Here is a 12139-nt window from a genome sequence, read left to right as displayed (position 1 = left end):
AAAATTTTATTGGAACACAGCCACCCCATTTCTTTAGCTTTTGCATGCTACAACAGCAGAGCTGAGTATTTAAGACAAAGAAGGTATGGCCCACAAAACCTCAGCTATTTATTTACACTCTGGCCCTTTACAGAAAAAGTGACCCCTGATCTAGATAAATCCTGGGTGATGGTTATAAATCATTTTATGAAATGTGCATAATGCAAACTATAGGGTTGTGTAATTTAAAACTTTGACTTCAGCTACTGTTTATCATAGTTTTAAAAGGCAATTTTTGGAGCAAATCCAGTTTCCATGAGATATGTAGGGTGTGGCTTTGGCATCAGAAGACCGGAGGTGTAATCTTACAAGGTCCATTATCCCCCCTAGTGGATTACTGTACGGTTTACTTACAAAGTTTCAAAATACTGAACAGCTTCTTTTTTATTATTAGTTAATTCATTAATTATTGGCTGTGTTGGGTCTTTGTTGCTGCACGCGGGCTTTCTTTAGTTGCTGCGAGCGGGGGCTACCCTTCTTTGCGGTGCGCGGGCTTCTCATTGCGGTGGCTTCTCTTGTTGCACGGGCTCTAGGCGAGCGGGCTGAGTAGTTGTGGCACGTGGGCTGAGTAGTTGTGGCTCGCAGGCTCCAGAGCGCAGACTCCGTAGTTGTGGCGCACAGGCATAGTTGCTCCGCGGCATGTGGGATCTTCCCGGACCAGAGCTCGAACCCGTGTCCCCTGCATTGGCAGGCAGATTCTTAACCTCTGCGACACCAGGGAAGTCCCCTGAACGGCTTCTGTGCCCGTCTTATCCCAGGGATCAGAGGTCGGATGTCTCCTACACCTGGGCAGATACTGACAGGTCCTGTCAAGGCCTGGGCAAGTCTAGCCACCTCAGGGCGCATTTCTGTTCCCTTTCCTGCAGCTCAGCGAACAGAGACGAGACTAGGCTCCGAGGGACCAGCACGCCCCTATCTCCCAGTAAAGCCACATTCCTGTCACTCTCCCGGGGCTCGTCCTCCGGTCCCGCTTCGCCCTCCGGTCCCGCTTCGCCCTCAACGTCGCACAGGCGACCTGAACCATCTAGGGAGCGGAAAGGCGGGGTCAGCCCCAGCAGCCAATCAGGGCTCGGCCCCTAGCCCAGCCAATCGGGCAGGGCCAGTTGGGGCTTAGCCAATCCGGCCGGAAGAGGAAGACCTGGGATAGTGCCTGCGCTTCTCGCTGCCAGCCTTGGGTGGCGCTACGGGGGGTCAGCTGGTGCCGGCCGCGGTCCTTGCTCGCTCGCTTGTTCCCCGGGAAGCCCCTGGTGTGCCGTCCCCGAGGCCATGGGGCGGCAGTGGGGGCCAGCCATGAGGGCGGCCGAGCAGGCGGGCTGCGTGGTGAGCGCCACCCGGGCCGGGCAGCCCGAGGCGGGCTCGTGGAGCTGCAGCGGGGTGATCCTGAGCCGCCGCCTGGGCCTGGTGCTGTGCCACGGGGGCATCTTCACCCCCTTCCTGAGGGCCGGCAGCGGGGCGCTAACCGCGGCCGGCGCCGCCTTCCTGACCGGCGACAGTTGCGGCGACGACCTGCGCCTGCACGTGCAGTGGGGCCCAACGGCCGCGAGTCCGGCAGGCCGCGCGGAGCGGGGCCGCCCGGGGCTGTGCACGCCCCAGTGCGCCGGCCTGGAGCCCGGCCCGCCCGCCCGGTTCTGCGGGCGGCCGCTGCAGCCCCCCCGCCCCGCCGAGCTGCTGCTGCTGTTGAGCTGCCCGGCCTTCCGGGGCCACTTCGCGCGCCTCTTCGGCGGCGAGGCGGCCAAGCAGTGGAGCTTCGCGAGCGCCGCACCGGACGACGAGGTGTCGGAGGAGGAGGAGGAAGACCAGCTGAGAGCGCTGGGCTGGTTCGCTCTGCTGCGCGTGCGGCCGGACCCGGAGAAGGAGGCGGAGGCGGAGGAGCGCGGGCCGGTATTGGCCGTGGCGCCTCTCGGGGCTGTGCCCAAGGGTGAGCCGCTGCTGGCCTGCGGCTCCCCGTTCGGGGCCTTCTGCCCCGACATCTTTCTCAACACGCTCAGCTGCGGCGTGCTCAGCAACTCGGCCGGCCCTCTGCTTCTCACCGACGCGCGCTGCCTGCCAGGCACCGAGGGCGGCGGCGTGTTCGAGGCGCGGCCCGCGGGGGCGCTGGTGGCGCTGGTGGCGGCGCCCCTCTGCTGGAAGGCCCGCGAGTGGGTGGGCCTCACGCTGCTTTGCGCCGCCGCCCCTCTCCTCTGCGCCGCCCGAGCTGCCCTCTGCTGCCTGCACCCCGGCGCCGCCGCCCTGGCCGCCTTCCTACCGCATGAGATCGTTGCCCCGGGGGGCCTGCCCCTCCGAGACCCCGGCCCCCCCTGGGCAGCTGCGGCCGTGCTGGTGGAGTGCGGTTCCGTTTGGGGCTCCGGAGTGGCCGTGGCACCCCGCCTCGTGGTGACCTGCCGGCATGTGGCCCCTCGGGAGGCGGCCAAGGTCCTGGTGCGCTCCACCACCCCCAAGTAAGGCCCACAGGGTTGCCCCCACTCCACTCCCTCACCAGCTGTCATATCTGGATCCCAGGTCTCAGATCATAATCCTGAGGATTATGGAGGCCTTCTGGTCTCACGCTCATGCTTGGTGGTGCAGTGTGGATAGGGACCTGGGACCCTCCCCTCATCCTTGGCACCCAGAACCCCAGAGTAGGGGGTTCTGGACCTCCTGGCAAGGGGTGAATGGGGCTTGGGCAAGATGACAAGCAACTCTGGGGAACTGTGGGGTGGTCCAGCATCCCTGGCTAGGTATCTTTGAGCTCCCCCTCCCAGTCTGAATTCCTTCTGGGCAACTTCTCTGTCTCAGCCTTGCACCCACACACCAGAGGCCCTTGAACAGAGTCTTCCTAACCCTGCCCACTTTCCCCTGAATGCCATAGTGAACCCAGGGGCCCAGGATGCTACCCTCCTGGGTTAGGAGAGGAGCCTGTTACTCTTACTTGATTTATCTCTTAGATCTTAACCAGAACTTCCCTTCTGGATCAAAATGAACAGATACGCGGTTCCACCTAATTAGAATGTGGGAGTGGGGGCCAGGCAAATATATTTTGAACAATCATTGAGTGCTCTTGGCAGCCAGGTTGGGACTTCAGACAGTCATTTGTTCCCTCTCAGCTAGGAGAGCACTCTTACCCTCCTTTACTTTCACTTGCTGTGACAGTGGAGACAGCAGCCTTGGCTTCCTGGCTTGGTTTTCTAATACATGTTCTGTTTCTTCTGTAGTCCCAGGTGCTTGACTTAGGCCAAAGCAAACACTATAGCACCTTGGTGTTAATGCCTGTTGTTCTGTACCTGGCTCAGCCTCTCAGCCCAGACCTTTCCAAATGCCTCTGTTGAACTCCTGAGGTTAACCCAGCCCGGCTTTGCCATAGAGTCCCCTCTGGCAGCCACCTGGACAGCCATGACTTTATAGGGAAGACTGATGATGAGAATTTTCCTCTGTGTGTGGTCCCCAGTTGCTCACCCCTCCACCTACCCCCACATACTCTTGGTCCTAGGGAACCCAACAGGTCTGCTGGAAGCTACCCCAGCAGAGTGTGTAGTAGGAAGCCCCTGTGTAATCTTGGGCAATTTGCTGAATCTGTCTAAGCTGCCTTCCCATGACATGTAAAGTCTTGGAACTGCCTGCCACGTAGTAAGAGCTATAGAAGTGCTGGCATGTATGTAAACAGGTACCCAGAGGGATGAAATCGTATCATGTCTGCCCCCCACCACCTGACAGGATTGTTGGTATCAAATGAGGCAGTAAAGGAAAATGCTGAGACTGTGTGCCCTGGCTCCTGCCGCTGACTGTGTGACCTTGAGAAATTACTCAACCTCTCTGGGCCTCAAATGCACCATCCAAAATGGAGATAATACCAGTGCCTAGTTCATAGGGCAGCTGTGAGGACTAAATGAAATCATGTCCGTAGAACATTAACGCCAGGCCTGGCCCACAGTGCCCCCTATGTGTCAGGTGTTTGTGATGACGGTGAGGCACAGGAAGCTTTACACAGAAGTACCCTGCAGTTGGTAGAGCATGTTTGGAAGTTCCACTGTGGGTGTGCCCAGAGTTGCAGGCTGGTATGTTTCAGGGCTGACAGCAAATCTTTTGAGTCCCAAGTTCATGACTTTTACTGTCACTCTCATTATTTTGCTTCCTCCCCATGCTGAATGTTCGGAAAGCTAGCCTGTCATTTTGTTTCCCTTGTTCCCAGGAGCACTGTAATCTGGGGACATGTGGTATTTGCCACCCAGGAGACATCTCCCTATGATATAGCAGTGGTGAGCCTGGAGGAGGACCTAGATGGTGTCCCGGTACCTGTGCCCGCTGAGCATTTCCATGAAGGTAAAGGACAGAGGGGTTCTCTGGTCTGGGGTGGACCTCAGGAAGGAAAGTCAGTGTTGGGCGCTCTAACCCTGCAGATCAGGGGCCAGTCCCCCAGGTCAGCTCCCTTCCCCACCCCTGCTGGAGTAATGAGTCAGGCTGGCACCTTGTTACATCCTGGTTACAGTGCTTTAGCCGGAGTTGCTCTTGGAGGCCTCCCTGCTCATGCCCAGCATGCCCAAGGTCCTGGGGGGCATGTGGAATTCCCAGCAAAGGGTAAGGCATGCCTTTTTCCTGAGGCCCCACAGCAGTGTAGTGTGTTGAGCCTTGGGGTCTCCTTATAACACTGCAGGCTGGTCTGAGAGATGTGTACTTTTGAGGCTCCAATGGCATGATTTGAGTAAAAGGCTTTGTGACGCTGCCACAGAAGTACCAGAGGTCTCGCTTTGTGGATGTCGTATGCTATAACATAATAAGGATTACAAGCTCTCTGCGTTGGCATCTTCTGCCACTTATTAGCCCCGTGTCCTTAGGCAACTTAGTGAACTCTGCCTCAGTTTCCACATCTGTAAAATGGGGATAATGCTCCCTATTCCTGGGCCTTGTGAGGAGTGGGTGAGATATTGTCTGTAGAGCACTTGGTGAAGGAAGGTGGTGCCCGCTTTGTAGTCATCATCACCATTTTAGTTTTATCAAGAGACTTCTTAGTCTCAGGAGGTGGGTGTTAATTTCACAAACATTTATTAAGCCCCTGGCTAGGTGCTGGGAATCCTAAAAAGTGACTACCCAGTCCAGCAGGGGAATGAGGGCTGGAGAACAGCCTGATGCTGAAGAGAAGTGGTTGAGCAGAAACAGTGCTGGGAGCTCAGTGGAGGTCCTGGCCTGTTCCTGTGGGGTGCCTGGGGAAAGTTCTCATGGAGGCAAGAGTATCTGAGCAGAAACTCAAAGGGCAGAGAGGGTTTGGAAATTTGGAGAGGTCAGGGAGGGGGTTGGGGAGTGTGTGAGTCCTGCCAGACAGAGGAGGCTCCCCAGCTTAACCCTTCTTCCCTCCCTGGCAGGCGAGGCTGTCAGTGTGGTGGGCTTCGGTGTCTTTGGCCAGGCCTGCGGGCCCTCGGTGACCTCAGGCATCCTGTCAGCTGTGGTGCAGGTGGATGACACACCAGTGATGCTTCAGACCACGTGTGCTGTGCATGGTGGCTCCAGTGGGGGACCTCTCTTCACCTGCTCCGGGGACCTCCTGGGTAACCAGCTCCTTGGTCCTCTCCCAGCCTTCCCCTTGCCAGAGCCTCAGCCCCATCCTGGGAGTGCTTGGTTTCCAGCCCTGGGAGCCACCCTCTGTCTGGAAAGATGGTGGGCCTTATGCGCAGAGGTAGTTAGCCAAGGTTTGCAGGCTCTTGTGCTTCTGAGGGTGGAGAGGGACAGATGCTGAGCTTGGAGGGAAGAGATCTGAGTTCTGGTTGCTTCTCTTCCACTGAGCCACTGCACAACCTTGGGTAAGTCACTTAATGTCATTTGATCTGTGAGACTCAGGAGTTGGATTAATCCAAGGGTCACAAACTCCAAAGCCTACAGAGGCTGGGCTGGTAAAGTGAATGAGTGAGTGAGTGAGTGAAGACAGCAGTGAGTGGAGGGCAAGGGGGAACTGGGCTGAACACCACTCAGCTCTAGCACATTGTTGCCTCATTACAAAGATATGTGGGCCTAACGCTGGCCGACTTTCCAATTTTTCACAAGAAGCTGTGAACCTTTTTTTTTTTCAGAATTCCTAACCAACCACACCCCCGTGAGAAACGAATTTACCAGCTAGAGAACAGTGTTTGAACATGTACAGTTCTTTTTATCTTTAGCCTTAAAGTGTCCAGTCAAAACACTCTTTTCCAAAGTTTCTCAGATTAGCTCCTTCCCCTTCCCCTTCAGTATAGTTATGTGATTCATTTGAAATACAGTTAGGTACATTTGTCCTAGTCTGCATTCCATTTTTCTCCCATATACTGGTTGACCTTTTAAAAGATATATACAGATAAGTGGACACATAAATAAATATAGATGTATGTATGCATGACTTAGTGTGTGTGCGTGTATATATATGTGACTCCTAGCTCAGTCTTCTGAGAGGGGCTGGAAGCAGTGGCATCCATTTGTAATCAGCACAGCTAGAGTTCAGATCTTGGTTTCTAAGAGTCATTCTCTAGGGCTGCCTTGTGGTGCTGGAAAGGAGGGAGGGGTAACAACAACAGCAGCAGCAAAATGATGGGCATGTCAAATGTTGAAAGAACCAGGAGCTGACGTGAAGGAGCTCCCACTGGAACAACTTGAGCAGCAAAACAAATAGTAGTAGTTTTGGTTTTCAGAAGAATTCCCATTAATGAATGTAGAAGAAATGAGGGAAATAGAAAATCACTATTAGGACACCCCAGTAGGAACTGCTGCCGACAGGATCCATCGATGGATGCCAAAATCAGTAGGCAAAAGTTTAAGTAGAAACAAGATAAATGCATAATCCTAAAATATTTCGTACTTACCAAGGGGGTAATAGTAAGTCTACAGCGGAGGAACCTGGCAGATACCACCCAAGTAATGAAGGTTAACATCGCAAGCAGTGCTTATAGTCAGCACACATTTCCTGATAGCATGCACTGAAAAGGACACATTGCTTCTATGGTTTTCTCCTCAGTAATGTATAACCTCAATCTTATCATGAGAAAACATCAGGTAAACCCAAATTGAGGGACATTCTACAGAATAACTGACCTGTACTCTTCAAAGTGTCAAGGCCGTGAAAGATAAGGAGAGACTGTGGAAGTGACCCAGATGGGAGGAGACCTAGGAGACATGACGACTAAATGCCATGTGGGATCCTGGATCAGAAAAAGAGCATTAGTGCAAACACTGGTACATCCAAGTGAGTTCTGTACTTTAGTTAATAGCATTTCACCCAGGTTAATTTCTTGGTGTTGATGGATGCTGTATGGTGACAAGGAAAAGCTGGGTGAAGGGTATACAGGAATTCTGTACTATTTTGGCAAGACTTCTGTTAAGTCTAAAATTGTCTTCAGAAAATTCATACACATGCACTGAGCAGGCCAAACAAAAGTTCTGTGTGGGTCTGATTCATTTATTCAGTCACTCAGCTAGTATTTGTTGAGGTCGTCCTCTGCCAGGCACTGTTCCAGGTACTGGGGAGACTGCATGGACAGAACGCAGCAGTCCTGCCCTCATGGAGCTGAAAGATAACAGAAGTTGGAGAGAGGGATAACAAAACAAGTGAAACATGGGCTATTAGATACTGATAGTGCTGGGGAGAAAGTAAAGCCAGGAAGGAGGACTGAGGCATGAGGAGCCCGTGTCCATGAATGAAGCCTGGTGCCTGTCCCTACGAGGGGGCTTCAGGCAAGTCTAGGGCCTCCAGGTTGGAGGTGAGCCTCCCTCCCCTATCCCCTGGCTCACGCCCTCTTTGGCTCCTGAACAGGCATCGTCGCCAGCAACACCCGGGACAATAACACGGGGGCCACCTACCCCCACCTGAACTTCAGCATTCCCATCACGGTGCTCCAGCCGGCCCTGCAGCGGTACAGCCAGGCAGGTGACCTGGGCGGCCTCCGCCAGCTGGACCATGCCCCTGAGCCAGTGAGGGTGGTGTGGCGGCTGCAGCGACCCCTGGCAGAGGCCCCGCGGAGCAAGCTCTGAAGCTGTGGCACCCCTCTGGAGAGAAGAGCAACCATCTGATGCCATGGGGAGTGCTGAGGCTGGTGGCCTGAGGACCCTGACATGGCACACCCCAGCCAGGCTGCATCCCCATCACCACCCACCTTGCTCAGCTCTGGAGTCTGGACCAAACTTCTCTTTAGCCCCCACGGATCTCTTACCTGGCAGCCCGTTTTGGGGTGCTTTCTTGAGCCGCCACCTCTCTCTGCCCCCGACACTAGGCTCAGCTCTTTTCCCTTCTGGGGAGCTGAGCCTAGTGTCGCCACCTCTCCCTGCCCCCGACACTAGGCTCAGTTCTTTACCCTTCTGGGGAGCCCAGTACAACCGTACAACAGACAGATCTGGTCCTGACAGACAGATGTTGGCTGGAAGGTAGGCCCAGCCACGGTCCCCTGTCTCCTGACGGTCACTGGCTGCCTGCAGCGGCGGCTTCCCTGGGGCCTGGGCTCCTCTCTGCTCTCGGTCAGAATGGGGTTGACAGCACTGGGGCTTCCTCAGAAAACCTCAGCAGAGAGGCCCTGCTCTGAAGACCAGAGGCGGAAGGGAAAGAGCATCTTCCTGTTCTGCTGGACCAGCGGTGGCGTCCCCGAAAGCCAGGACTCCCGGCTCTTCATATGTCGGGTGCCCTGACCTACAGGGGCACGCTGACACAGTGCCTTAATTTTCCGGCCCGTAAAGTGGCTCTCAGGGGTCGGGGGTGGGGATGTGGGGGGAGGGGTAGAATGTGTCTGGCTGGGGTTTGAGAATAAACAGGACCTACGAGGGACAGGACCTACTTCTATATATCAGCTTCTTTTTTTTCCTTCTTTGTTTTGAGAGTTGAATGGGGAATAGGAAAGCACCAGGCACAGAAATATACCTTTCCGTCCTGCTTTCTCAGGGGAGTTTGATCTCATGGGACACTCTTGCGCCAGACTAGTCCTGGTAGCTGGTCGCGGTGCCAGCTAGCACTGGGTGGGGCTTGCAGATCCCACATGGTGGCCTTGGCCTGGCAGCAACTGTTTACAGGCTGCCCGGATGGGCCCAGGCCTGTGCCAGGTCCTGGGATGGATGGGAGTTGGGGAGTTCAAAGGTGAATGAGGCCAAGGCAGGCCCTAGGAGCTAAGACCAACCCTGGGAGTCAGGAACATGCACTGTGTGCCCAAGGCCCTGCCTGTGCAGGCCGTCAAGAAATGATTGTTAAATCACTGACAGGTTGAATGCCACTGGGGAATGACTGGGGCAGAGGGGGCTAAGCTAAGCAGAGAGAATTGCTGCGAGTACTTTGTTTCTAACATCTGTTTGCTGAGCACCAACTCTGGGCAACCACAGAACACCCCTGAGACAGTTGTTCTCCTCTGTGTGGATTAGGAATGGGGCCGGAGGGCAAAGTTAACTTGAGAGAAATCCTGTAGTAAATTTATGGAGGTGGGGAGGGAGAGCCGAGTTCTGACTTGGCTGCAAGTGGGAAGGGGAGAATTTATTCCAGCATATGTGGGTACCAAGGAGCTCAGGCTATTCTGGGGAGACTGGTGTGTCACCCCATTAGTGGAATGAGCAGGGCGTCTCTGTCCTGTTCAGGTGGAAGACCATGTCCAGGGGCCCAGAGCAGGGAGGGTCAGGCAAGGATTCATGCAGCTGAACCCTGAGGGGAGAGTAGGTGTTTACCAGTTGGAAACAGGAAACAGGGAGGGTGTCCAGATTGAGGGCAGTGGGAGCTGGGACAAGGAAGTGTGAAACTACATGTGTGTCTGGCCATGCTAAGTGGAGAAGAGATTGGAATGGAGGCTGGGGAACCAGTGACAATGGCCCTGGTGACGGGGAAGATGGCCAAAGCAGGCCTGGTGGGCATAGAGATCAAGCATGACACAGGAGGTGGACCTGACTGGATGTGGGGCAATGCAGAGAGAGAGAAGGGTCAAATGGTGCTGGGTCCCTAGCCAGGATAGTGATGAGTGTCTGACAAGTTTAGGGACGAGATGTTTCCTTGGGTGTCTGTGGGATCTCAAGTAGAGAGGCACAGCAGGCTGTTAAGTGGGTGAGTTAGGATAACGCAATAAAAGGTCCCCTCTCCCCCATCTCAGTGGCTTAGGACAATAGAAGTTTGTTTATTGCTCATGTAAAGTCCAAAGTCATGCACCTGACCAGGAAGGGGGGGAGGGTAGCTCCCATGCTGTTCTGGTTGAAGGACTGAGCTCCTTCCTTCTTGTGGCTCTATCACTGGGTCTGGGACCTCAGATCCTCTGCCAGGTCTTCTGTACCTGGATGGTGGATGGGGGAAGAGAGAGAGGAGAAGATATTCCTGCTTCTTTTTTAAAAAAATGATTTTATTTTGAAGCAGTTTTAAACTTACAGAAAAGTAGCAAGAATCCCCACACACCCTTCCCCCAGACACCCCATAGCATTTGTGCCATATGCCCCAGAGATATTCTTTGTAACAAAGAGACCTCATTTGGGATCATGAGTTCTACCCACTTGCCAAGGCTCTCTCCCCTTTGACTTGGAGCAGCTCCTAAGGCTTTCCTTGAGTTTGATGCCCTTGACCTTCCTGCAGAAAACAGGGCAGTCATTTTGCAGAATGTGCCTTAGCTTGGGTTTGTCCACACTTCCTCATGATTAGATTTGGGATACACATCTTTGGGATATAACATTAGTGATGTTGTCTTATCATCATGTTCTACTGGGTGGCGCATGATCTTTATTTGTCCAATTATAGATGATAACCTTGATCATTTGAGTAAGACGGTGCCTGCTAGGTTTCTCCACTGTAAAGTTCCTTTTTTTCTTTGTAATTAATAAGTATTTGTGTGGCAATATTTGTAGACTATGTAAATATCCCTATCCCACTTTCGTCTACTATGCTTATCACCCACTGATGTCCCTTGGCTGAATAACTTTAATGTTTGCCCAATGGAAATTTTTTATTTTCATTTTTCCTCCTACATTTATTCACTGGCTTTCTGTTGTAAGTAAAAGCTTTCCCTCCTCTCTGTTTACTTATATCTGTGTGGAATCATGGATTCATAGTTTATTCAATGGACTATAATCTATTGTTACCATTATTTTGATGCTCCAATTGTCCATATTGGCCAGTGAGAGCTCCTTCATACTAGCTTCTGTGTTCTTTTGACATCTCCCCATCATTCTTTGAGCACTTCCTTCAAAACAAAATGTTTTAGACTTACTTTGTACTTTCCCTGGAATCAGCTACTTCTCTAGTGTCCTCTTTACTAGAGAACGGTATTTAGAAGCAAAGATCTAGGTACTAGGTGTGCTTCTTACTCTGAGGTGTTGCTGCTCCCAGGCCCTCTCAGTAGACAGACCTTACATCTATATTTATTTCTATCTCTATATGTTGCAAGCCATGCCATGCGTTAACACTGATAGTTCCAATTTGATACCACAAGTTCAATACCACAAGGTTCATTCCAGCTTTCCCCTTTTCATATTGGCACCTCCCTCCTGTCAGTGAGAAACACGGCTACATTATCCTCAATATATTAACTTGTTTGCTCCATCCCTTGCATGTGGCTAGTCTTCTGACCCCATCAGGCTGCCCCGCCACTCTGCTCTGATGCTGCTCTTATACGGATCACCATTACTGCTCCGCACAAGCCTGCCTCATGATTTTTTTGACTTCATTAGGAAGAGGGAAGAAAGCCACCCTTGCTTCTTAACTGCTTCAGCCCAGAAGTGACACATATAACTCCTGCTCATGTTCCTTCCGTGAGAATTTGGCCCTGGCCAGAAGCGAGGTGGGGTGGGGGGAGATGGGCAACGTAGTCCCTGGCAGGGCAGATGCTCCTCAGCAGGACCCCTATGCCATAGAAGGGGAGAATGACCTTTGTGGAGAGCTGGCTGGCTGTGCCAAGCTGGGTCTTGTTTTAGTGCTGCTTTAAGAACAAAAACTCACTCGTATTACCAAAATCAAAGTAGGTTTAGTGTTCAGACCCTCCTGCACAGGTGCCAGAAAGCTCCTTGGCCTGGGGAAGCTCTGGGGGCCACTAGGTGTGAATGATGACTCAGCATCCCTCTCTGCTTTATTCCCTCTCTTCTGGCCTCCTGGGCGCTCAGAGTCTCTCCTTCCTCGTAAGTGCAGTTTGGCCTTTCTGGCCCTTCTCTCCATGACCTTTTATCTCTA

The 12139-nt window shown here is 53.2% G+C and overlaps 1 protein-coding gene across 2 annotated transcripts; it reads left to right on the top strand.

Moving 5' to 3' along the window:
- Positions 1-1305: 1305 nt before the first annotated feature.
- Positions 1306-8697, top strand: TYSND1 (trypsin like peroxisomal matrix peptidase 1; the record flags this gene model as incomplete). 2 transcript variants are annotated; one of them, XM_079718183.1, is made up of 4 exons in its annotated part: positions 1306-2477; positions 4205-4335; positions 5373-5555; positions 7784-8697. In XM_079718183.1, the coding sequence occupies 4 exons, from the start codon at positions 1306-1308 to the stop codon at positions 7999-8001; spliced, it is 1704 nt and encodes a 567-aa protein (XP_079574309.1). In that variant the 3' UTR covers positions 8002-8697. The 2 variants fall into 2 exon arrangements, with proteins under 2 accessions (XP_079574309.1, XP_079574310.1); XM_079718184.1 differs by lacking the exon at positions 5373-5555.
- Between the last annotated feature and the right edge of the window lie 3442 nt (positions 8698-12139).

Source organism: Hyperoodon ampullatus (genome assembly GCF_949752795.1).
Source record: "Hyperoodon ampullatus genome assembly, chromosome: 1".
In the NCBI taxonomy this organism is placed as follows: domain Eukaryota; kingdom Metazoa; phylum Chordata; class Mammalia; order Artiodactyla; family Ziphiidae; genus Hyperoodon; species Hyperoodon ampullatus.
Note: the sequence above shows the minus strand (reverse complement) of the source record. Positions and strands in the feature narration are given on the sequence as shown.